Below are 27,453 nucleotides of genomic sequence, written 5' to 3' on the forward strand. Positions count from 1 at the left end.
AACATGACCTCACCTATTCTACACCTGGTTCTCTGAAGGACGACTATTAAAAAAAACCCCACTATGGATTAACTGGTATTATTCAGAGCATTGACAGTTCAGTACGTAATCCATCACTGCAGCTGGGGATATTCCGCCTTTCCCTCCCTTTTCCACCCACTACCCTCCTGTATTTCAGAAAGCATCGAGGGCCGCTCACAGCCTTTGTGGAGCTTTTCCGGCTTAGAGTTCTGCTTTGATGAATCCATTCAGTCAGCCCTAATTCTCATTCCTGCTTCCTGAATTATGAGTCCAACAGGTCCAGCTTCTTTTCTCATGACAGGAGTCGGTATTCCCATCAGCTTCACTATAAAACTGTCACACTTCTACCATCTGCGCACACTGGCTCCAAATCTGAAGATGAAATGTTCTGTTTACATCATTTGGACCTGAGGCTCTACTGTGACTCTACAACTTTGTCCGTATGTTTTCGTTTGAAGATGGCATTTTCCATACTAACGTGCCTGACATGCATTTCACATCACATACACTGGGCATGTGTGCGCTGGCGTAAACAGGATGGATTTGGTTGGTTGTTGCAGAAAGAGCTTCGCTACAGACGAGCAGCTGCAATGTCGGAAACTAAAATGCAGATTTTAACTGCCCAACAGGGTCAGCAACGCTTGAAATTGATTATCCACGTTGTCTTCTACACTGGTTGTCAAGGCTAATGGTGGTCGTTTTCCTCCGTAAGGGGTCAGGTGATAGGAGTCTGTCGAATCAGCGTGACCATTAAGACCCAATCAGCAGGCAGTTGTGTGTTTCTACCACATTATTTCCAAACATCTGCGTGTCTGCCCATCTAGAATAAATCTCTGCCCCTGAGTTTTCAAACTAAAACGGGGCCAGTAGCATTTCCAAACATTTTAGCAGCTCTAACTCTCTTAGAGAGTAGCGTTGATGGCAGGCAAACCCGTGGCGGAGCTGATGCGTGTTTAAATAAATACAGAGCTGTGTGGATGTGCCCAACAATGGAGGCACAGCTGTAAGCACACTGGACTGAGAGCTGTCATTTCCAAAACCCCTATAAAGAATGTGTTTTTCTCTTGTCGTGGCTCAGTCGTCTGAGACAATGTTCAAGTCTTTCATCACTTCCCACACTCTGACACTCTCATATATTTGTTACTGCAGATTGAAAATTCACTTGTGGGACTGGTGCCAATCTTCTCATCCAACTCTCTGCAGGAAACTGAATTAACTGTGTCATTATTACTATAACAGACTTTAAAGATGGCAATCTGCTAATTACCTCTACCTTTCAATGCTATCGTCCTTTAAAGGGAATACTGTAATTACATATCATCATGTGGAGTAGCTGATGCTTCTACCATGCAGAGGAGGGTTCCGTAGTTTCTTCAGCTCTGAACAGTGACTCTAGATTTTCCTGCTGAGCTGCAGTAAAGCCCCAAAGAGCTCAGGGAGGCACAAGCCTGAGAGGCCACACAAAGGGTTAATAGATCTGAGTTTTTTTTGTGGTTGAAAAAACACATATGAACATAAACATCAATCCCCAAGTCACAAGATAACATCTAGAACACGCTGTAAAACTGCTGTAGGATATTTTCTACCAGCCATGAGACCAGGGCTGTTATCATTTACGTGTGTGTGAGTGTGTGTTCCTGTTGTTCTGTTTGTCCCTGTTCCTTACATGTCGTCTGTCTAATAACTCTTCAGTGAGGTGCACATCTGTCTGAGTGATGAAGTGCTGATGAAGCTGCTGCAGCCTCCGCTTTTATCTTGTGATGCTGCTGTATTCGGACCTTGTGGCTTAATGGTGATAAAGCTCAATCAATTGGTTGTTGTAAAGGTGTTCGGTCATTCTGTGCCTTAGGGACATTAAGCCGCAATTATTTAAAGGTTAGAGTAAAGGTTTTTTTAATCCTGTTTTTTTTTTTATTGTCACGCACAGAAACCTTGCACACTGCATTCAGATGCATTTTATTATATGATAAAATGAGATAATCCTTTATTAATCCCACAATGGGGATAAAATGGAGTTGAGTGGTGATGATAATTTTGTGATCCTCTCACATTGGGTCCATCCATTCAGCTCAAACAACCGTCTGGACAGATACAAAAAACTAAGCAAATTGAACCTGTTCCGAAGACTTTAATGACAGAGAAGTCTATGTTATTCAGACTGTTGTTTTAACCGGGGTTCATATCAGAAGATTCAGAAGCGTCCATGTAAACCTGTCTGCTTGGGCTGCAGTGGTAGAGGAAGAGATAATAAAAAGGGCAGAGAAAGAGAAATAAAAAATGTATGTACGAGAGTTTTAAGGCGGAAGTGATGAGATGCAGCCTGCAGGGCCGAGGGAATGACACACTTCTGAGGTTATTACCCAGATGTTACAGGGTTTCAAACTGTCATCCACACATTATATCCCTGTGGGAGGGTAAAAAATAGCGGAACCAGGTTCACAGTGGATGTGTGAATGTGATAACACAAACATGACCACATTACACACAGTGTGGGAGCAGATAGAGACGCTGCTGATCACCAGTGGACCAGTGAGCATCACCCGAGTAATGTACTGCATATTAAAAAGTAATGTTTCCCTTTGCATGTTGTTTCATATCCTCCCCTGAGACATTAAAACCTCCCTGTGAAAGCAGGACTGATAAAAATGAGCTGGATGTTTGCAGGCAACACAACCATAACATGTGAGTCATGATGGGAAACCACAGCATGTTCAGTTTTCTAAAGGTGGTTGCCTGCAGCTGTGGTCATGTGATGAACCTCCAGACACACATCTTAGTGAGGATGGATCCCATGTTGACATTAACTCTGGTGTAAATATGTGTCTGAGCCTTGAGCACACACACACACACACACACACACACACACACACACACACACACACACACACACACACACACACACACACACACACACACTCCTGCTTCTGGTCATTGGCAGTTTTTGGTTTTCTCAACTTTTGAGACTGATTCTGTTAACTAGTAAATCTGAAAAAAAAAAAATAATTTACATGAGGGAGATTATGAATATTAAAAGAATATTTCAAAATGTTTTGGACATTTGTATCTCGCTCACAACGTGAACTCATTATGTACCACTTCAGTAGAAAATGTCTGTGGGGAACTTTGCATTTCCAAACAGGATTAGATGTAATTTTGCTCATATGGGTCTTTATCGGCTTGCGTCACAGACGTACACAGATCGTATGGAGCACGTAATCCACTTAACATAAAGCTCGCTCATGTAAACGCTCAATTATGTGTCTTCAGAGCAGCATCTGGTCCACACAGGGACCGACCACAATTCATAACAGTAAATACATTATGGCATTATATATTATTACAAGGTCAACGATTGACTAGTACCATCACTGTTCCCCTGTTTGTGACTGCACGACAGTCACCTAGGCAGATGATCAATATGTAATTTGAACTAAATGATTGAAGTGTGTAAATGGCACACACTAACACACGCACAGTGAGTGGTCTGTATACACCCCTCTCTGTGTTCCAAGAAGCTGGTATCGGCAGAGGGGGGTTCACTACTGGTGGCCTCTCACTCTGCACTGTTCCCTCCCTCCACTCCCAGGTTCCTCTGTCCTCAGGCTACATCCATATGTTTGCTTTTAAAAATTGCTTGAATGATCTCCTACGCATTAGGGCAACTGTATAACTGTAAAATGCAGAATTTAACTGCACAACATCTTTTAGCAGAGACAACGGTGAGCAATACTTGTAGTTTAATATCCATGGTTGTTTCCTTCCATAATGGGGTCACGTGATAGGAGCCTGACGAATTAGCGAAGGCTATGTACACCCAATCAGCAGAGAGTTGAGAGTGTCTACTAAGTCATCGTTTTTCAAACATCTACTCAGTTTTAATGGCTCTCAAACTCTGCAGTAGTGTAATGTTGGTTTTTCAAATGAAAATGTAGTAATGTGGATGTAGCCATCGCACACAAAACACCTGGATGAAAACGTCATGCAGGCAGAGTTTGTAGACGATGAAACCTGCTGATAAATGTTCTCATCGTCTGATATGTGAGACGTCACTGACACTGAGTGGGTTCTGATTCAAAAATGTGTCTAACTCTTATCCCTCTTCATTTTCTTTATCCACTTTCTTGGAATTTTGTTACAAACAGAGCATTACACCCCCCATCCTGCACCCACGTAACCATTCATAGGCCTGATGGACAGTCCTGTGACTATCTGAACTTCTCAAAGCGAAAAGTGACCGAGCACTGAACTAAAGTCGCACACTTGATCACAAACAACATGTCAGCTATCTGATCCATTTTTCTTCAACTCTTATTTTAAAAAGCTATTATAGATTTCCATTGTGAAGCTGAGCAGACGCTAGCCAGACAAACATTAAGACCAAAATCAAACTGGACCTTAAAGACCCTCCCTGAGCTGGAGCGGCATCAGACAAGTGCAGATATTCAGGCCAGTCTTCTAAGTGTAGCTCTAGCTGCAGATCAGTGGGAGTTGTTATGATGTGCCTGAATAAATGATTTATTTCATACTGTGTAAAAAGAGAGAAAAGAGAGGGATAGCCCTGGAAAGACCCTTATTTCACAAGTTAAACCTGAGGGTGATTGTGTGAGTGAGTCACTGGCAGCGGTCGGCAGCGTGAGCTGTTTCTGGGAGATGGTGCAGATGAACATGTTTTGGTAACTAATGGACAGAATATTTTGTTAGGAGTAGTGATGACTTTGACTCTTGGCCATTTTATCTACAGTGTGCAGGATAACGGCTGAAACACACTGTGCATGTGCAGCGCGTGACGGCTGCATCGCTGATCTGCTGCATCTGTTGTTCACACAGCGAGCGTGTTATCTGCGTTCCTGATGCGGAGCTGCTACATGAGGTATCTGGTGTGAATACTGAATGTTTATGCGTTTGTGACAGTCAACAGATAGACATTGAAACTGTGGTAAAGGTTCGTTTTAACTGTCTATTTTGGTTTGAACTGCGCAGTATGTAGAGAAAATGGCTGACACTAATGTTACAGATAAAACCAGTGTTCAAATTACACTGTAGCTTTCAGAGAAGCCCCGTTTCCCAGTATTGTTTCTGTTAATGTTATTTGCGAAAGTGATGACATTCAAACTGATCCAAATGCACTTGTGTCTCATAGTAAGAAACTTGAAAGCTTGAAAGCAGCATGAAGCTCTGATGGAGAACAAAAAAACAAAACATCTAGTTCATGACCAGAGGATGAATCAGGTGATTCTTCTTCTTCCCAGAATCCCTTAATTTTCCACTTGACTCAGACGTTTATTTTAAACGTGGATTTTAATCTCCCATGTGAATGTTATTGTGCTGGCTCTTATCCTGCTCGTTGTGGCTCTGCAGTCAATGGAGAGCTATAAAAAGAGATGTACATGAGAGGCCAGAGGTGAGAAGGGGGAATGAGGTGAAAAGCTGAAGATGGAAACAGTCGGGAGGTCGAGGGCCCAGATGCTTCTTGAAAACAGCTGCACCCAGCTGTGTGTACACCGGCCACAGCCGTTCCCCCAGCAGCATGGGGCTGACAGGGATAACAGTTCTCTCTTAACCTATAGGAGCGATGACCCCTTTAACTAGAACTACAAATATAGATCTGTCAAACAGGAAGACAACAGGGCTTGAGGAAGGAGGAGATAAAGATAAGAGCTCATAATGTGGAGGGATTTTTCAGCGTCCACATGTCTTGTCTCTGTCACAGTTTTCCTCTGTCTGTTGCACTAAGTGAAAGATTTGCTCCGTGGTGACTCGTAAAAGTTGCTTCCAGCGTCGTTTCCTGATCACTTCACACTTCAATCACTGTCAAATTAAAGCTGCACTGGGCACAGGTTTCATTGTGTTCCACATAAATCCTGTCAGGAGACGAGATTCTCTGCTACTTTTGGCACACTAGTGCAGGGCCCATTCTGAACCTGCCGGTTTGCAGTGGGCTTTTCTCTTGTCCTGTGTAAATGCTTTTGAGCTACTTCAGAATGATTCCTTGTCATTAGTAAGTCCTCCTCACACAGTTCTCACTATATACTGTAAATTTGTATTGTTTGTGTGCAGAAGTGTTGGTCGATGGTGCAAATTTGTATTCATCCATCCTGGTTTTTCTGCGATGAAGATCTTAAAGTCAGTTTTTAAGTTTGAATGATGTACTTAACTGGTGTTTGTTTTATTATATATCCATAAGGAAGTGAAGAAGGAGCAGAGTGTGTGTTGAGAATGCATTTTGGGAAAACATAAAATTAGGTTTGGACCCTTAAAAGCAGATATGGTGTGAAATTTGACAAAGCAGGCAGGTGACAGGCAAGCAAGCAAACTAAAAGTCCAACTCAACAAACTATAGAAAGCACAGGGAACTGTAGGGACATCAACAAAAGAAACAGACTGAGGAGAGTGAGGAGCACAGACACTTTATATAACAAGGGAGATGATTGAACTCAGGTGAGACACATTAGAGAAGGTGCAGAAAATCACCAAGGGGGGAAACCACAGAAAGAGACACACAGGGAAAGAAGCTTCAAAGTAAAACAAGAACTAAGAAATAATGAAGTCAAAATGCAAACAACTAAGATAGAAATCCAAGAACCAAACACAACGACAATTAGGATAATGCTGCCACATGAGAAAAAGAAACAACACATCAGTATCAGTCTGACCTCCTCCAACGCAAATCTCATGGGAGCTGGTGGAGTCAAATTTTGAAATATAAAACTTTAGAATGAACCTGCACATACAGTAAATCAGTAAATTTTCACTAAACATTTGGACAGCACTACAAACTGGAGCTCATTTCCTGATAACATTAACAATGGCTGTGTGTAGTCCCACTAACTAATTTCATTATTAACACCAGTGCCTCTACTATAGCATGTCAAAATGTCTGCTGTGAACCAGACGTATACATGACAACACTTAAACATGGCCTCAATATCACATAGACGGAAACAGATGGGATACACTAACCTAACCCTACCCCTGCACTGATGCATGACTAAAAATGTAATGAAGCCGCAAACTGTTGGGCTGTGAGCGATGAACGTCCGTGTCCACTCGTACCTGATGAAGTGCGTGAGGTTACACCGGTACTGTGGATCTATGTGAGCCATGTCCCGCTTGAAGCCCTCCCCGCAGACATCCACCTCCCACTGCAGACGGGACTCGTTGCAGGGCTTCTTGGGGGGCTCCGTGGTGAAGCTCTCGGCGGCTGAGAGGACGAGAGCAGAGGACACAAGGTCACACGTGCTGTTTAGGTTCTGTTAGTGGATGGATGGATGGATGGATGGATGGATGGATGGATGGATGGATCAATATGCTTACCTGACAGCCCTCTCATCATCCAGACGTTGACTGTAAAGAAACAACAGAAAACAGTTAGAGTGGTTCCATCCTTTCACATTTGAAGGTTCGTATTCTTTTGGGAGTTTTTCATCTCATGTTGTAACTTCCACAAAAAGGCTATATAATGACGTTGAGGACCACAGTCCACTGCCCTGGATCGGATCAATACTGAGAATTAATCTTTGACAAGTTTTCAAAGTGTTGCGTTGTGTGTTTGAACCATAGACAGGCGAGAAAAGCACTGTTCATACGGAGCAGAATCTGTTGTCAGGCAGCAGACAATTACTGAGGATCAATAAAATCCATCATTTATGACATGAGCTGCATTTTCATTTTTCTGTGCATTAGCATTCCTTCTTGCATTCGGTCGTTCAGTGAATCCGCAAAGCTGAAGGAGAGAAAACAACAGAGATGGATCAAATCTAAAGAGAGGTATTCCAGTGATACCCTGTAAATACAAACCTGCATTCATAACACAAAGTTGAAATACTCCCCGCACTCCCTGTTCTCTGATCCAAACTCAAATTTTTACAGTAGCAAGTACAACAGAGCCAAATGTGCTGCTGCACAGGAAAGTGCATCTCCCTTTGAAGTGCCACACTTACAAAGCAGTTTGAAAGACACCCCGCAGGACAAAGACGAGCAAGTTAGCGTGCTAAATATAGATGCTTTCCTGTTTTAGCATGTGAGGATGTTTTGAAGTGGAGTGGGGGTGAGATTATTTCACTTGGCTGTGTGTCAGAACAATCAAGAGAGCTGATTTTGGCCTATGGTTTTATTTTAAATGTAACTGTCGCTCTAAAACAAAAAAACGGTGAAAGCATAGTTGTATTTGCCATTGATTTAAAGGAATAAATGTTCACATTGATAAAAAATTTACCTTTTTTAACCATCACTTTAATAAGACAATTTCAGACAAGAACTCCGGCAAATTGGATCCGGACAAGTTCCAGTTTTCCTTTCACACATGACGGACACAGCAGGAGATTATTTCCTTTATCTCGGACCTACAATGTTATCAACCTGGTTTTTATAAAGACATTTTCCGAGCACAAACCAGACAAAGCCCAACCTTTCAGAGAGGTTTAAGCTGAGCCACAGGACCTGAATAAAAATGATCATTACTCCATTCTGGGAACGATAATTTAGAGTTCAGGTCAAAATAGTTTCTAAAGGGCAAGAAAGATCTTTCTTAATTAGGCAGAGTGCTCTTGGAAAGAAGCACTTTTCTCAACAAAGTATATGCAGAACACTGGGAAGAGATGGTGCTGTCGCCTCTGCCTGCTTCATCCATCTCGGCCCCACTTAAGCAGAAATATACTATAAGGAAATATCTAAGAATTCCTCTCAGTGCTGGTAAAAGCTTTTCTCTCTGAGACTTTTAAAGATGACAAGGAGCTGTCTGAAAACAAAAGTGGGATCAGGAGGGGACAGTCGCCCTCAGATTTATTAGAGCCAATCAGAAGACAGCTAAGGGCACTGCCTGAGAATCCCTCAGGTCATGAGAGGTCACAAAGTCAAATCCATACTATTTTTTTTTATCACCGCCTCACCACATTAAATTCACTTTCAGCTCTCGCTTCAGAAGGGAGTTAGAGAGTTGAAGACACTTGAAACAGAAAATCATTTCTTATCCTCTCCGAACAGTCAGAACAAGACAGATATGTCCTTTGCGTGTGCCGATCAATACAGCAAATCAAATATTGTGACAGATTTTCCGCAGCACCGTAAGAATTACACTCTCTGACTTCAAAACTTGGCTTTCAGCCGTCTCTTTCCCACAGGTCTCCTGTTGCTTTTCATATCTCCTGACAATAAGCCACATGCAGGCCAGTCCAAAAATAACATCTGCTGTATAAGATCCAACATAAATACATAAGCAGCAGGATTCAGTAAAAGCAAATATCCCACACTTCCTTTGATAACAAGCCACTTACTGTATGATAGCTCGAGCTCAGTGGGAGCACCCAGCAGCATTTTAAACATTATATCAGTATGTTAAGTGGATTTTTACATGTGGGGCTAAAAGCTGATAGCTAACCATGTTGTTAAAGGTTAAACTTATTTTGCCTGTTTAAATCATAAAAGGAAAGATGACGATGCATCTCCACTTCCTCCCACAATCCAGAAATGCTGCCAAAATATCCCTGATATGAACGCTGCCATCTTGCACATTTGGAGCCAGAGTCTGCACAGTTACGTGGAAGCAAGGTCACGCCGATATATATGCTCTCGACAAATCACGAATCAGGGCAAGGTCACACATTTGCAAAATGAATATCTTCACCAAAGTTGAACTCCACATGAAACCACCCCGCGATTTGCTTTGCCACAGGAAGCAAAGGTTATATTTACTTCCTTGTTAGCACAGATTGGAACGGGAGGCAAAGTTTCAGCATTACATAGTTAATAAACACCAAAATTAAAGGAAAAATTTGCACTTGAACATAAATCCCTGCAATAAGAACTACCTAAAATGCCAGAAATCTTTGAAAAACATCTATTTGACGTCTATTTTAATTTAGTTTGGTCCCACTTACTAACATGGAGGAGATGGGATTTATACTCTATACGGCCCCTATCTTTATAAACATTATGTGGTTTTAACATTGTTACAACATTACAACCTATTGTACGGGATCAGATTAACAAACAGATTAACAAACAAAAAAACACTGTAAATCCAATGCCGTGCCTCCATTGTAATGGTAAGAGCTGGGTAGTTCAGTGCTGGTATTAAAACACATCTAAGCTGAGTGTGAGGCCTTCTACAGGTTTGTACTGACCAGAAGTGGGTTCAAGGCGACTACAGCTTTTACAGGAATGTAGTGGAGGATTTGACCGGTTTGTTTGTTGCTGAATCAATTCAGTTCTTTTGGATGCTGCTTCATGTCACATAAACTTAACAAACAGTGTCTCTTCTTGTTCATATTGTCTAGTGACTTAGTAACAACTGCTTATCATCGACGGTATTAATAAACGCAAACAGGATGGAGGATGTGATGAAAATAACCTGGAGCGACAATCTAGCAGCAGGATTCCCCCCAGTATGAGCTCTGCATAACAGCAGGGGGAAGTCTGAAACTAAATCCGCGCCGTCAGCTCGCTAAACTCAGGGGACACGGGCAGATCTGGCATCAGGGGTGAGTGAGTGTGTGTGTGTGAGAGATTTGGAGGCATCATACTGTGATTCATGCCAAAGTATGAACTACAGCCTCAAATCAGTATCCCACTCTGGATTTAGATAGCAGATAACATATCGGAGCACTGGCTTGAACTTTATGAGGCAGAATTACTTGGCTTTATTTTCAGATATCTCCACATCCAGCAGATTAACATCACGGTTCATGTGGAGTGGTGTTTGTGTCCATCTGATCAAGTTGAGCGTTCCATCTCTTTTAGCTCTGTTTTTGGTCTCCTCCACCTGCAGATGGAAATAACTGGTGCTTCAGCCGCAAAATGTTCCACTTTAGCTGCTTTCCGGCATCCAATGATCTCCGGACATTTTCCTGAAATGTTCCGGAGGGGCGATACGTGAGAACGCAGATGTCAAAGTCAGTTGCTCCAGAGCTTTTGAGAATATGGAACATATCCGGAAAATTCACAGCCATGCAAGTAGGCATGCCGAGGACGTTTCTAAAACTTTCAAAATGAAAAAGAGGTGCCATACACGTAGATGATGCCGGCAAAGATGTCAACTTGGAAAGACAATGAGATTCCTGAGCTTTTGGTCATATGGGCTGGTGTCGGTGTTGATGTGCTGTAAAAAAATAAACTTGATAAGTTATGTCCTGCCTCCTGCAGGCTGTACCTACATGCCACCACTCACCTGAATGTTTTGACATTTTCCTGTTGTTGAGAACCATCTGACTCGGACAATCTCCTGCTGGGTTCTTCATATGTGAAAAGGTGAAAGAGTTCCTGTCTGAACCACCAGCTGCTCTCTGACTGTGTTTGTGCTGTTTGCTACTGAGCATGTAGTGGACAATGAGCAATTCACCTTTGAGGCCATCCACAAACTCGCTCCACCATACCTTTCTGAACTCCTGCACGTCGACACGCCCTCCCGCACCCTCAGATCTTCTTCTTCCATTCACTTCATTGTACCACTTGCCCGTTTGTCCACCAGGGGATCTAGAGCCTTCAGCCGCTCTGCCCCCCGCCTCTGGAACTCCCTCCCACAGGACATTCGCAACACTAACTCGCTCTCCATTTTTAAATCACATGTAAAAACTCATCTATTAAAACAGGCTTTTTCAGTTTGATTGTCTTCCATTTTGTGTTCACTGTTCATCTCATTTTAATTTATTTTATTGATGTTTTCGATACATTGTTTCTTATGTTGTTGTGTTTTTTATCTGCCGTGTAAGGTGACCTTGAGTGCTCTGAAAGGCGCCTATAAATAAAATGTATTATTATTGTTATTCTATCACAACACACATTACAACTCATCATTTAAGTTATTGCTAATTTAGAAATATGAAGGAGTTTAGCTTTACACTTTACATACAACCGGTTCAGTATCTGTTCATAAGGTCTGTGTGGGGGCACAGAGCTCTTCACCCTGCTGCTACTCTAACTGTTATCATGCCTCTGCAGAAGGTATATAGCAGCAGTGTAATTCATCTGAGGCTGCCTCCACTAGACACTTGAAAGACTGAGAGCTGGGCAGAACATGGCAATTCCTTTTCAATTTACTGAAACCATTTGTGGTGCAGTGGCTCTGAGTGAAAGCTCAAACACAGGTGACTGACAGTCTATGTTCTTCACGTCTTAGAAAATGCAAATTAAACCTTAAAAAGATTGCATTCAATCATTCACTCTCAGATTCTCATTTAAAATAGCACACCAATCAAATCTTTGAGTACTACAGACAATTATTAACCCTCCTATTAGTCACACATGAAAAGGCGGTTTCAGCTGCACACCTATTGTCAACCCATCAATCAGGCTGCGAAGTTGGTCTTCATTGAGGTCCGCGGAGCAAAAAATCTGTTTTGTTATAGGTTAAAGCCTTTTTATAAAGATGGAGGACGCGTAAGAACTTCCTAAACTGATGGAAACCATTATTGTGAAAAAAATTATTTGGTGTGTATTTCGATGTCCCATCATCTAACATGGAGGAGGTGGGATTTACATCAGGTTGGTCTTCACTGAGGTCCGCTGCTGGTCACTCAGTAGCGAAGACACAGTTATGCAAATGAAGCCTTTCCTGGCCACGGAGCTCTTCGTCATATGACCAGATTAATTATGATTTTTTAAAAGAGGAACAGATTGCATGTCTCCATCACAGTTATTTTTAAACATCACAGCATGAGAGCGGAGTATCACACTTGCAAATTAACATGTTAATAGCTTATTCAATAAGGTCTCCCTTGGCTTTGATTAAAAAAGCACGTCTGACGTTTGATCGAACAGGCGCAAAAGGGATCAGATGAATTCTATCCTGTGATTTAATGTATAAAGGAGGGATTAATCCATAATGCTGGATATTCAAAAGATTCTGTGTATGGGGGTTTAAAATCCGAAAGACACTGACAAGCTGAAATTATTCACAAGAAACACAACTTCCACTTGAGCAGGATCCTGTAACCTATGAGCAGTCGCTTTAACCACCTTCCAGTCTCAGCTACAAACTGTCAAGTCACATAAAATGTGGCACTGCCTCTATATTAAAGCAACATTAAACCTGTGAATTATGCAGGCCACCCGGAGCTATTTTAAGAGAGAGTTCAATCAAGCAGTGTGTAGGTGTTCCACACTGCTTGACGGCTTTTCCAGTTAAGAATCTGCTCAGTTGTCATCCACGCTGCCACACTGTCATCTACGGCCTGTTAGTTCTGTGAGATAAATATAGATGACAGAAAACAGAAGATGAAAGAAAGTAGATGAAGTGCCAGCACTATCCTCCCAGTTAAAATCCACAGGCAGAAGTGGCAGGTCGGCGTCGCCATCCCCGAGAGGACAAGGAGGTTAATGACTTACAGTGAGCGGCGCAGGGGAGCGTTGGTAATAACGGTCAGATTAAATTACTGAGGGAAGGATTTGGGATTCAGTCATTTTTCTGCTGCAAATCAAACTATGGATTTTATGACACTTCAGGTTCCACTTCCTCTCCCTGTTACATCTTTTGTCTTTTTGCACAGATAAACAGACCAAAGCCGCAGATAGTCAGCTGAGGATTTTACAGGCAGATGGAGAGAAACTGGAAAAAAGACAGACGTAAGCGAGGGAGAGGAAGAGTGAAGAATGGAGAGTGAAATGCATGCCAAACTCTTCAACATCAGAAGACAGATAATCCATGTATTAATTGACTTTTTATTATCTAAATAATGTTATTTTGTGCTTTTCTGTGGGAGCAACAATAAACAACACACTGTTACCATACATAGTATTTTTTCGCCCCTGCTAGCAGCACAACCCTGGGGATGGTGATAATGGTCCATGTTGGATCTATTGGATGGATCGCCATGAAACTTTATCCAAATATTCATGATCCCCAGGGGACAAATCCTGCTGACTCTGTAGCTCCTCTGACTTCCATCATCAGGCCAAAGTTTCCCTGTAAACATTTAAGGACAACTCACGATGGCCTCAGTTGTACAAAGTATGTATTCTAATCAGCAAGATGTCAATAGATGCAGGATTTATTTTAAGAATAATCGACTTCATTTTAACTTCCGCTTGATTGCCAAGCCTTTGAACTGTCACAAAAGCCTTGGACAAAATAGTAAAAAAAGAGCCACAGTTCAGTGCGTCAGTAACGTCACACTCCTATAAGAGCAGTAGCTCATGAGGACATCTTCGAGAAAACTGAGAACATATGAGGTGAATCGAGCAAAAGCTGTATATGTCTGAATCAATTTCAGGAAATGACCCTCGGTGTTCATGACCTCCCTCTCTGCAACTCTGGAAGATCATTGTTTCATACGCCGCCCCCTGTGTTCACCATCTGCAGAAAAACAAGCAGGCTGCATCGCTGAGAAGGAAGCTCTGGTTTGTTTGCATTGCAGAAATGATACTGAAGCAGGGCAGAAGGAAGCAAAGGGGCAGAATGTAGGCCTTATTTTAGAATAGAGGTGAAGAATGAGCTGACAACCTGCACGACTGGCACATTTTTGGAGAAATCATAGTAAATTACACAATAATAAATCAACTTAAAGCTGTAAGAAGCTGCAGTGATTAACTTTAAGGTCACTCTAAAGAAAAAAACACCCAGAGTGACCAGTGTATTAAGTTATTCCTTCGTTGTTTGTTGTTGTTTCTGCTTTAATATCCAGGGAAATCCACAGCTCCTCAAACAATGAACTGAGGCCTTGCAACGAGCAAACAATAATAAACTGATATAGGAAAATGAATGTGGTCCTGGTAAATTAATGCTGAAATATGACATGATTTCAAAATGAGTTTGGATGGATATTAAACACGAGTGTTGAAAGCAGTAGTTTGACCTTCCAGCTGTATCAACTCAGGGACCGACTGTCCATCATCCTTGTTATCAGCAGAGCTGTCTCTGACAGGAAGATGAAGGACCTTGTAGCAGAGGTGAACATAAGTGGCCAACGTCGTGTCCTCATCTGCCAACAGAACGCGGGGAGGATGTTGTTGTGATAGAAACGCTGACCTGCGAACAAAGATCACGTTGCCTCACAAAATTTACAATTTCTAGAGCAGATCGCAGGTCTGAGGTGAGAGAAGAGAAAAGAAGTGTTATGTTGTGATGACCCGTGCTTCACTGTGCAACAGCTAATAAAACTAAAGTGTTTAATACATTATTAAGCCATGACACTAGAACATATTGTCCCCGTAGTAACTCATTTACAACTACTGAAGACAATGAAGTGCCAGTGTCTTTGTGCTGAATCTTCTGGGGGGAAAAGGCTTTAAACCGTTGAGAGGAAAATGTTTAAAAGGGCTTTACAAGAAAGTTTGGGAGGCTTGCATAAGCTTTTGATATAAGCAAAAAATCTCCTTGTTTGTTATTTTTTCTTTGAGTTTTCCTTAAGCACTCTTCTTAGTGTTTCTCCAACACAAATTCAGTTTTAGATCTGTCACGGTTCTCCTGCTGTTTTAGTTTGTTTTCCATGTTTGAAACCTTGTTAGTGGTGATGTGAAAACTGGCACCTACTTTGGAAAGAAACGGTTCGGAAATTTTGAAACTTGAGTCTTCATTTTGAAACTTTTTGCAGACTGTCTGGTCTGAAACAGACAGTCTGATCTTGGAGGCAGGGGCATTTGATCTTGATCCAATGATTGCTCTCAGTTGACGTACAGTCCATGATTGGTAGACTGACAGACACAATGCACAGTTCACTTCTCCAGGCAGCAACTGGCACAATGGCCCCCGGCCTCCTGTTAATGGATAGTGACACAGCGCTCACCTTCATAGTGCTTGAGTAGATAGCTGTTTAAGGACTCTCTCTCTCTCTCTATCTCTCTCCCCCCCTTTCAATCAAACTTATCTCGGCTGATGCCCCTTCCCCCTGAGACGTCTGCTTCTGTCAGAGGATGTTTCTTTTCTCCACCGACACCAAGTGTGTGCAGATTGTGGGAGCTGCTGGGTTTCTCTCTATAATATAATAACCTAAAGTGCATTGAGATGATGCACAGTATGTTGTGATTTGTTGGCATATAAATAAAACTGAATTGCAATGACTGAAAGCTTCCCCCCGGTGCAAATCCCTGGGCCAGCTGTAAAATCCGTACATGACACAGATTTCACGTCTATAACACGTCTCTGACTTTCCTCTTTCCTCCTGATGTCTGCGAGTCATCGTTGCGCCAGTCAGGATTATTACATCTTCACACACTGATTACAAACTTTTCTAGTGGGTCACGTCGTGTTTTTACGTCACAGACTTGTGAAAGAAGTCTGTCTGGATTCTGGGGCACTGCTGCTAAAAGAGCACATTTAAAACCAGCCATGGACAGCAGCTGTCTGCAGCTGCCTCTGCCTGCATGAAAAGCTTCAGACGTTATCACAGATCTGAAAATACAGACAGCCACAGGAGAGGAAGACCTGCCACTCACATGTCTGACAAAGTCCTCATACTGGTTTGGAGGGTATTTTTACTGGCAGACAAAATAAATCGCTTTTCACTGCATGAGAGTGAAGCTGCACGATCCGTTTCTCTGTTCCCGCTCATGATAACAGGCCTGTGGGACTCGCAGTGGAAGAAAAGGCGCAGTGATCGACTGCCAGGTGATTCTTTTTCACCGGCCAGCTGTTGTGCCAAAAAAGACAATTCAGAAGTTAGAAAAAGTGCAGAGGAGAAAAATCTGGAGGGTAAATAAATAGTGTACTAAACGCCAAATATTTCCCCCTCATTGGTTATCAATCAATCAATGCAGATTTTGTAAGAGGTGAAATGTCTGCTCTCCTTTTGGTCTTGGTCAGAACAAATATGACGCTAAAAGACTAATATGAGTCTATTGGAGGTTAATTCCTGTTAAAGGAAGGGAAGGAGATTTTGTTCTCTCCACTGTTGCCCAGTCTCGACCTACGTAAAGTGCCTTGAGACAATGGTTGGTGCTTTATGAATATATCTACAGAGGAGGCAAATCTGGAATGTAAATATTTCACTGAAGGCCACATTTTTCTTCCTCATTGGTTTGTTCATGTTTCCACTGATTCAATCCAGAAAAAAAAAAGGTCTCTCAAGGATAAAAGAGAACATCACATCTCCACCTGCAGTATTTTCCCTTCTCATAAGTCTGAGGACAAGGCTGTTTCAATCAGACTGTGGAGTCTTCCATTGAGGAGGGGAGGGTGGCTCTGGGGGTCAAGGAGGAAGGAGAGGAAGACGACACTGAGGAAAGACACATGTGCAAGACAAGAGGGGAACTCTGGGTACTTGGCAAACAAAAGCAGGAAAAAGGGCGAGGTGGGGGGGTCAGTGCTGGATGACCGTGATGGAGTCAGACAAAAATAAATGGAGGAGGAGAAGAAGAAGAGAGAAGCCATGACAGTGGAGAGAGAGATGCTCCATCACAGCGTTCACAGGGCGGTGGGGGGGGGAAGGTCAGCCAGGGATCATGTAGCTGGTGATTGTGAGGCGCTGCGACTGTATAACGGCTCAATATAAACGCAATCCATTTACCACATGAAGAGGAAGATTGCAGCGCTGCTTTAAGGGAACAAGCCCCCGTGGAGTGAATCCATCTGTCTCCGAGCTATCATGGTTTGTTTGCTGCACTGAGCATCTCATGAACATTTTGTCTAATCATTTAAATGGTTTTTTTTAGCATATGTGCACAAACAGTTGAGTGCTCACAAAAAGGCTGCAAGCAACTATAACAGCGAATAAATCCCCTATCGTTCTTCATTGGCAGAGACAATCAGCTGGAATAACAGCATTAGAGAGGCAAAGCAATTCAGGCTTTCATCAGTATTCCTCCGCCTGCTCCTCTCCAGCTCCATACAAGGATTTATTTCCAACGCTGAAAGCCAAAAAGCAGCCGAAAGCCACTTTGTTTCAGCCTCACTTTTACAAACCCCAAAAAGCGAGCTTGTGACATGGGTCACAGTTGCTATGCTACATAGAAGAAGACAGAGCTGTAAATTTAAGAGGCTCAATCGAAAAAGGGTATTTTCCTTTTGGATAGCTGTTTAAATTCAGCCTGGCTCACAGGCTGTTCAAGAGAACTTACACCGTGATGAAAAAAGGTAATTGATGATTTGACCTTGCCTCCTTCACTCCGTGTACATGGACACGAATAATATCCCAGTATTAACCTTAATAAAGACAATAGTCTGGAAAAGATGTTGTCATGTAGACAGCACTTCCTGATTACCATAACCCGAATAAGATCAGAATAGATCTCAGAATAAGATCATACTCAGAATAAGAGATAATCGAGTCACATCACATTGACGTGTATACATTTTAGACCCATTATAAAGTCCTATTGCAGTTATCACACCATTCTGCGTCATCGACATACAGCAGTGACCAACTGCTTGACGACAGAAAAATAAAAAGGAGTTGCAACTTTTGAGGAAGAAGAAAACCCCCAAAATGGTATACGGTAGCATCGTAGATTAAATAATTTGAGGCGTCAGTTATAAAACTCACTGAATAGAGTCTTGATATGGGTATGCTTTGTAACATGTAAATAGGAACATGACTGGATTATTCTATCAGCTCATGTCAACACCATAATGTCATATTCTGGTGTCAATGTGATCACAATCACTGACACACTTTTCCATAAAAGTCCAAAGCTGTACTAGCTGTAGTACTGCAGCAGTAAACACTTCAGCACATTGAATGATGTTGCAACTACCCCCCCATACACACACACACACACACACACACACACACACACACACACACACACACACACACACACACACACACACACACACACACACACAGAGACAGACAGACCATGTGTAATCAACATGTCAACTTGTTCTGGGGATTAATTACAGGCCTCTGCAGCAACAATCTGTGGGATCAACGCCAGCACAGCCGTGGAATGCATTACCACTCCAACTGTGGCCACATCAGGGATGTGATGGATACACGGAGACCACTGAGGACTGACACAACACAATGTGAGTGATCAAGAATGGACTGTATCGACTGCCCTGTTTCTATCAACGTCCGTTCAGTGTCCGATCACACATGACTGACATGAAAGAACAAATGTCAACCAACATATTGCTTGTTTCACTGGACAAGGATTTCATCAAAAAAGGCTTCTTCTTGTCGGTGGTTGGAGCAGCGGTGCCAAAGACCTCTGCCTCAAAGGCGGGGAGGACACCGCCAACAAGCTGTCCATCTGTCATTCTCAGAGACAGCAGGGGAGGGAAGGAGGAAGAGAGACGCACAGAGGGAGAGGGAGCGTTTGGTAATACTCTGAAACTCTGGTTAAAAGTTTTCTTACATTGTGACATTGCTGTGTGTGCTGTGGTGCTTTCCCTTTCTTGTGAAAATAACTAATTAATAATTGATCACAAACAAAAAAAGGATGCACTTGGCCGACAAGTGCATCCTTTCGTCCCCGAAACACAACGGCTCCTGAATTAGCCATATCGCTTAGTGCACCTCTCTAGCAAGATGCAAAAAGTCCCTCGACGTGAGATACGATCTGTGTTAATTAAATGTTATGTAAGTGCGGTCCAACAGCTTCTGCCTCACTGACCGTTACACATCCACAGCCCCGGCTCATTACAGTACCACTTTAACTTGTTTACTTTTTGCGCTGTTAATAAATTGACTTCATGTGATTAAGTGTGGCCCTCTACTGACATCATTAAGTCACCAGACTCAGTGTTGATTCAGTTCCATCCATTTTAACGGTGCTCATCACATTCTCCTGTTGTGACGCTGGTGCCAGTCAGCTCTCCTGTACTGGGAAATAAAGACGGAGCCAACCCTCCCTCCTGCTCTCTCTCTCCTCTCTGCTCCAGTACCAGTGTAAGACGACTCCTGCACGAGGAAAACACTCTCACTGCCTTTTGTTTGTGAGCCCTGAAGCCAGCTGCCTTATAGAAAAATAGGGTCACTCTGAGAGCACATACCTCCGCCAAGTCTGATTGGCCACTTTATCAAAGTGCCAAATATTAATGGGTTCTTCCCGGGCCTAGGCCCCATCCCAACACCTAGTTTAGTGGAAATCGGTTTAGTAGTAGAGCTCATACCTCCATCATGGCTGATTGGCCACTTAATCACCATGTTGCATATGTATTGTATCCAGATCTGCACCTGTTCAGATATTTCCACCCTTCCAACGGCTTTCAATAAAATAATTTATGTCGTTCTTGTGCAACCCTGCTGACAGTCAAACGAACATGCCAAGTCCGCACAGAAAGACCCTCAGGGGTTTAAAGCCACAGTGCTGGACACTGATCAGCCACTTTATCACCATATTCCATTTACATGTAATGAGATCGGATACTGCGCCTGTTCATAGATATAAGCACTCTACATATGCCTGGTTTATTCTCTGATCATTTTTTCTGGAGCAATTCACAAAATGCTCCATCTAGCAATGTTACAAGAAATGAAAAGTTCCGAGATCCAATTGCTTGATTGCGGCTGCTCCAAAAATAAATGGGTTCAATCTTGGCTGACACCCCACCAAGTTTCATGGCTGCGTAATTCTGCTAACAGACATAAAGCCTCCTTCGCAGGTTCATGAGATGTATGACTTCCTTATAACTTAATAATCGTCTTCATTATTGCTTTATTTATAATTTTCAGTGGTTTGGTCTATAATTGTTCAAAACCATTTTCTATATCAGAAATCACATTCTTTATATAGGTATTTCCTGTGATAGTTTATTTTCCTATGCTTCCTAACAATAACAAGTATATTGTATTTTTAATTTGATGACTAACTACACTTATGATGGTATGATGGCTTCGGGCTGACAGTTAAATCAGGTTATCACAATAACAGGTAATGATGACCATCTGCAGAGTGTAAACTACTTCTGCAGTGTGTTGACCACATGCTGCTTCATCAGGAATGCTCTGTGGTGCGTTCAAAGTTCAAGTCTCTTCTGATGATGTCTGAATCTTTAACAGCCATCTGAAAGATTAATAATGCTCCCAATACGCTCTCTCACTGCACATCTATGGCTGTGGACGAGCTGCACATTTTATAACTGGAGGCTCTGGTGCTCCATGGTGTTAACTGTGAATGTTCTATCATTCAAGTTTCTTTTGTATAGCTTATACTCACAGATCACAATTTATGAATATAGAGTAAAGAAAAAACTTCAAGTTACAACAAAAAGAATCCTTTTAAGGCTCACGAAATACTTGCTGTTTAACCATATGCATAGGCCGAACTGTTATTATTCCTGTACTTGCTTAGGTACGACGCATATAACTGTAAGATTCCGAAGGGAGCACACCACAGAACTCAGACTATAGATTGTAGAGCACTCCGATCTATAATCTTTGTCTCCGACTGACTTTCTGATTTGCGTGCAATAGACATAAACGCAGATGGCGACACTCAAGGAGATGGAAAGAGTGATGATAACGTACTCATTGGCCTGACCTCTTTAAAACTCTCACCAATAATGTTCCCTGAAGTGCCCACTGAACCTGTCAAGGACTCACTATTGTGGTTATTGCATCTTGTGTCTTGTATCTATGTGTTAATTTCTGAGGACGCAGGATATGTGAACCAGCCATCTTGCATATGGGTAGTTAACAGCAAGTATATTCTGACCCTCACAGGGGACAAACAAACACAGAAACCTCAGAGAGAGTCACAGATGAGGGATCCCTCTCCCAGGACGGACCAAAGTGCAGGAGATGTGGCATCTGTGGCAGAATGAACCAGGTACAGTCTGACTCACAGAGATCCTGCAGATATTTTTATTCGTGTGTTTGTAAGTGTGACGAGCATCAGGGAGACGCTGTCTTATGGGACGACAGGTTTTCTACATTCTGACACAACATTCCGCCTGAAGCCGACAAGAGCAGCTCCTCTCCTACTGAAGCCACTCTACGTCTCATCAATATAAACCTCCATCCGTCAGGGGCTGGAGCGAATCCCAGCGGACACTCGGCAAGAGGTGGCGTCCACCCTGGACAGGTCATCGGGATATCCCAGGGTTAAACAACAATTCCCCCTCACACTCACATACAGTTAAATTAAAGTCTACACTGTATTACTCCTCCTCCTTCTGCAGGGAGGACCACAGATTATAATCAGACACTTAATTCCAAAAAAATACACAATAGAAGTGCAATATTATGCTGCTTTTTTCTTTTCATGTGTAATAACACCATTCATGTGCAATGTTTTCAATATCCCATATGAGTTAGACTATGATCAATTAAACGTTGGACAAATATTCTTTACGCTGAACAAACCAAAATATGATAATACACATGCAAACTAATCCACTGGTCACACACAAGCAGGATTTGTGCAAACACACAAGCAGCTCGCGTTGACTTGTCTTGTTTGGTAAACCTGAAATGTGCAAGTGATAAACCCCAACATCCACCCCAGGATATGCACATCACATCAGCCACATGCACCAAGAGGATCCAAGCCCACTGAACTCTCACCACAGGTCTAAGAAAAGCATTTTCCCAAAAGATAAACAACTGTTTTCCAGTGGAACAAAGGGAGCCCCCCCGAGGCGTCTTCCCACATTGTGAGAAAAGATGCTTCCCTGTTTATTGGGGTAAGTAGATGCTTTTTCTGACTTTACCCACCAACCATCCTGCTCTTAGACTGAAAGAACGATTTCAGTTTGATACGTTCTGGTTTTCTTTGAACAGGGTTTTGTCTTCCCAGTGGAGATCTGGATGGGGGAACCTCTTTTAGACGAGCGATATCATAGCAAAGCCACTGCTTATCATTTTTACTCACTCTGAAAATAAATGAGAGACGTTTGATCGTGTGTAAAGTGTTTTGTGATGCTCAGTATTTACAGAGACTGACCATAAATGATGTTTTAATTGAGAAAAGGAGCCTGTAAGCTTGTTTTCTGCGTGGCTGCACGGAGCTGTAGGGCCACAGCTGTGACATGGCAGGGATCCAGGGGAGTCTCAACATCAACATCCTCCTCTCAACTTAAAACAGAGCATAGTACTCCGATTTTAAATCTTAGAATTGATGTTAAGATTTTATTTCTGAATTTTAGTTCCCCTTGTGGACTTGCATCTAAATACATTTCTGATCTTTTGACACCGTATGTGCTGGGTTGTAACCTGGCTCCCACTCTTTGAAACAATCTCCCTGAGGAAATCATTTTATAACGTTATATTTTATCTTGGTTTTATTCATTTCTCATCGGTAAATCTGTGCTCTAATGCTGCATGATCTTCAAATAGCTTTTAATAGTTTCTTATTACTGCAACAGTCGATTTGCAACTGCAAATCTGTAGAGCGTTTTCAGACAGTACAAAACTCAGCTGCCAGAATTTTAACCAGAGTAAACAGGTTGGACCACATCATCCTGGTTTTAGCCTCTTTACACTGGTTTCCAGTGTGTTTTAAGGTTTACTTACAAAATACTACTACAGAGCTTTTGAAATAAGAGCCTCGAGGCTCTGGAACACCCTGCCCCAGGAAATACGGCAGGCTGAGTCCTTTGAATCAAAGCTTAAAATATACTTTTATAGTATTTTGTTCCCTGAATATCTAATTATAGTTTTCATTATTGTAATGGGTGGTCTTTCCTAAATATTAGCACTTTTAGTTTTTTATTTATTATTATATTAACTTTTTAATTTATTTGTTTTTGATTTAAAAAAATGTTTAACCTTAACTGTGTTTTGAAAGGTGATATATAAATAAAGTTATTAATACTATTGCTATACTCTTTAAAATGTGGAAATTGATTCCTGAAGTGTTTTGAATCCATTTCAGGTTTACCTCTCCAGAGGGTTTGATGGGTAAACCGCCACATTCTGCCTCAGGATAAGAGCCTGAGTGAAGTCTTTCTAAATCGCAGACCTTGAAATTGAAATGCTGTATCACCTGGCTCATGTGTCCGCTTGGGAGAGCGGTCCGTATTCCAAATCAGTGTCAGACCAACACACAAGATCAACTCAACAACAGTAAGAGCCCTGGGCCCTGATCACCACATCTTGGAGCCTCTACAGTACATGTGCTCCTGCTCGGCTCAGTGTGTGAACCAGCACTGTTTCTGCTCTGCTGACCCTCTTTTCCACTGCTGATCACAGGACAAAACAGGGATTAAAACAACACTAACACCACAGGGCAACACATCTCCACGGCGTCAACACAAACATCTACAGTTAAACCAGTGTGTGTCTGTTAGGGTCTGTCGGTCACAGCCTCGCACCACATGGAACATAATTTCATACATGATTTCATCCGTGTAGCAACCACCAGCTAATGAGCCAGATCCAGAAATTCCCATTGGCCCTGATATAGGTCAGGTCTATATCCACTGGAGCATGACAGCCGCGGTACAGTGTTCCTGCACTAACTGCATGTGCTGCTGGGAGATGTGGTGGATGATCCTTGTACTTCTTACAGCCATCTCTGTGTTAGTGCACATGCAGGGACACACACTGGGTGTGCAGCTGTGTGCACTCATGCCATGAGACCTGTATTTGTGCAGTAACACCCTGGAGGGGATTGTTTAGTGCTGTGCAAGTGGTGATGTGGGTTAATAATGCAAAGAGGGCTCCACTTTGGGTTTTGTGTGATGTTGAGACCTTCTCCTCATCACACACACACACACACACGCACACACACATAGCACATCTCTGTTATTAATGAATAATAACGGGGATCAAACTCACCCAAAATCCCAACAACAAAAAGTTTTCTCAGCACTGCGCTCTCATGTGTATGATCCATCACGCTGTGACGATCCACTCGCACTTTGGAAGAAAACCTCAGCTGCTGCTGCTGCTGCTGCTCCGGGAACACGCACATTTGAAGCGAACCATGGTTACAATTATCCCCATCGTGCAGATCCGAGCTCAGTCATGAGCCCACACAGAGAGGCCGAGAGAATCTGGAGGACAAATTAAATTGAGAAGAGAAGAGACTCCTGAAGAGATGTGGTCCCATGCAGCGTGGAGGCGGCTCCTGTCCGGACTGTGCTCGGGATGATCTGAGGAGTCAGGACCACGCACACTGTCCCGCATCCTCTGTGTGCGGGGGGAGGAGAGGGAGGAGGAGGAGGAGGAGGTTTTCATCCACAGCTTTGACAACCACTGGATTATATTCAATGACAAATTGAACACATATGTGTGAGCGTGTGTGTATTTGTTTTGAAAAATTATTAATTTGTAATAACATGTTTAATTTGTAATAGCAGAACATTTTTAATAATGTGTTAAAATGGTATGAACCCTTATTTTTAAATTCAACATTCTTTCTTTTTAAAAAAGAAGGTAAATTAAAGTAAATACATGCTTTTGAAATTTGAATTAATCCTTTAATGTTTTCAGTTGTTTTATATACATTTGTTTTGTTGACTTTCTGTCTTTCACATACAAACAACCAATATTAATGAAGTTCATTATTTTACAACGCTTTGAAGTTTTACCCTCTATAATTAAAAATAAAACGTCATTATTATGATGTAATTCCGTGATATTCTGATTATATCTGCCCGTCTACATCACGTATCAGCTCCAGTCTCATGAAAATGTTTTTTTTTCTTTTCTATGGAACAACACTGACCTCATCTGGTTTCTTTTCACACTGCAGCAACAGCAGGAGACAGATCTGAGGCTGCAGTGGACACACACCATTATTATTAGGATTATTTCAATGAATCATTGAGTGTTGTTGTTGATCATGTTAATCTCTTTATGGCCACAGTTTACCATCCTCTAATGGCTACTTCCTGCAGAATGATGCTCCATGTGACGTTGTATAGCAAGAATCGCCTCAAACTGGTTTCATGAACATGCAGTGAGTTCAGTGAACGTCAGTGGCCCTCGATGTGAATCCTGTAGAACTCCTTTGAGATGTTGTAGAACTGGAGATTCACACAGCGTGAATGTGCAGCTGACAGATCTGCAGAGATGATGTGTCGTATGATCAGGTCGATGCGGAGGAGAATGTTTCCAACCTCTTGTGGAATCCATTACATAAAGAACTGGGGGTATGTGAGAACAATGGTGAGAACTTCTTAGTGTTAGCGTGGTGTTCCTAATCAAGTGCAGACTGAGTTTAATTTTACATTTTAATGGGAGGTTCTAGGTAAATAATCAGTTTATCCTACACTTCCTAACTAGTCTGTGACAGTTTATGTGGAAATTGTGAATTTTTCTGAATGATTATTTATCACATTTTTCTAGATTGGTGTTTTTTTTTTTTTTTAATATCAGCCTTTAAAACTATGGATTAATGTGTCATGTACATTACCATGTGCAGTGCAGACCTATTGTCTTTGAGTTTGGACCCAGGCCAACACAAACTAGTCCCCTGCAGAATCATTCTGCACATTTTGTTTTCACCTAATATTAAAACCTTTGAGATTATCTCGTAACTTCAGTTTGGCGTTTCTAACTAACAAGGGTGCTTACAGTGCATCAGATAAAGTTGAGCAATCCTTCTTCAGCTCAGCAGAGAGGACAGGACTGCAGGAAGAGGGCGCTGTGGAGAGTTGGTGCCAGGTGGTGGAGGAGGGTGTGGAAGTCAGATTGACAGAAAAAAAAACCTCCAACACGTTTGCCCTGGATTTTAGAGCAGAAGAGAAAACTGATGAAATGTGGACTCAATTCTGATAAATTCTTGCACAATTGCCTGGAGAATATAACCCCTCATGAATCAGTGCAAACCTTCCTCAACAAGTTAGAATCATAGACTGTGTATTCAGTCGCGGGATACAGACCATCTGTGTGCACTAATAATTATGTGTTTGAGGAATTCTATCTAATATTAATAGATAAATGATCATTGTTATGTGATCAGCTTTTTGATGGCTAGTATAATTATGGACTGTATATATGGACGACATGACAGCTTCCTAAACGTCAAATATGTTTTTCTCGAAGATGGTGTCTGTCATTTTAGGTATGGTTCTTTGGTTTGGTCATAGAGGGATAGTTCACCGAAAAATAAAGGCTAAAAACGTGGTGTAAATGATGCCGAATTTGAATGGCGGGGCCTTCGGACACTTGGATGACCCCACAGGAGCAGTATGGAGGAATGTTTCTTTTCTGTTGTTTTTTTTAATTATTTGAATAAGTGGTCACCAGTTATTTCAATTGTGTTGGATTTGGCTGCAACGCTGTTTACCCCTGAAACTCCAAAAGTGTTTTGTGGACTTGAACACTTCACCCACCCCTATCCCTTTAATACACATTTGTATAGATTAAGTAAATTATGACTTGAATCATGGTGCATTTGTAATTCGTAAAGAAGCTTCCTTTTAAGATTTTGCACGCAAAAGTCTGCAAAATGGATGAAATAATAAAGGTGAGTTACTTTGTCTGTAATAAAAGTGTAATAACATATTTCATTTGATCAATATCTCTCAAAAAAACAGATCAAAGGTGATAAGACGAAAAGCAGTGAGACGCTGGACAGTGTCCTGACAAGGAGGCTTAGGGAGAAGGACTTGAGAAATGGGACGCGGCCGGTGGAGCTTTCACGGTCCCACCTGTTGGAAGCAGGTGT

The 27,453-nt window shown here is 42.1% G+C and overlaps 1 protein-coding gene across 1 annotated transcript in view; it reads right to left on the reverse strand.

Moving 5' to 3' along the window:
* The window catches only part of LOC118098789 (receptor activity-modifying protein 3), a 29,074-nt gene extending 4,107 nt beyond the window's left edge, over positions 1–24,967 (reverse strand). Inside the window, exons 1-3 of the mRNA XM_035142931.2 lie at positions 24,615–24,967; positions 7,336–7,365; positions 7,075–7,222 (exon numbers count right to left, since the gene is read on the reverse strand). Coding sequence (XP_034998822.1) covers positions 7,075–7,222; positions 7,336–7,365; positions 24,615–24,750 — 314 coding nt within the window. The 5' untranslated portion in view covers positions 24,751–24,967. The remainder of the gene's footprint in view (positions 1–7,074; positions 7,223–7,335; positions 7,366–24,614) is intronic.
* Between the last annotated feature and the right edge of the window lie 2,486 nt (positions 24,968–27,453).

The sequence above is a fragment of the Hippoglossus stenolepis genome, chromosome 19 (genome assembly GCF_022539355.2).
Source record: "Hippoglossus stenolepis isolate QCI-W04-F060 chromosome 19, HSTE1.2, whole genome shotgun sequence".
NCBI classification, from domain to species: Eukaryota; Metazoa; Chordata; class Actinopteri; order Pleuronectiformes; family Pleuronectidae; genus Hippoglossus; species Hippoglossus stenolepis.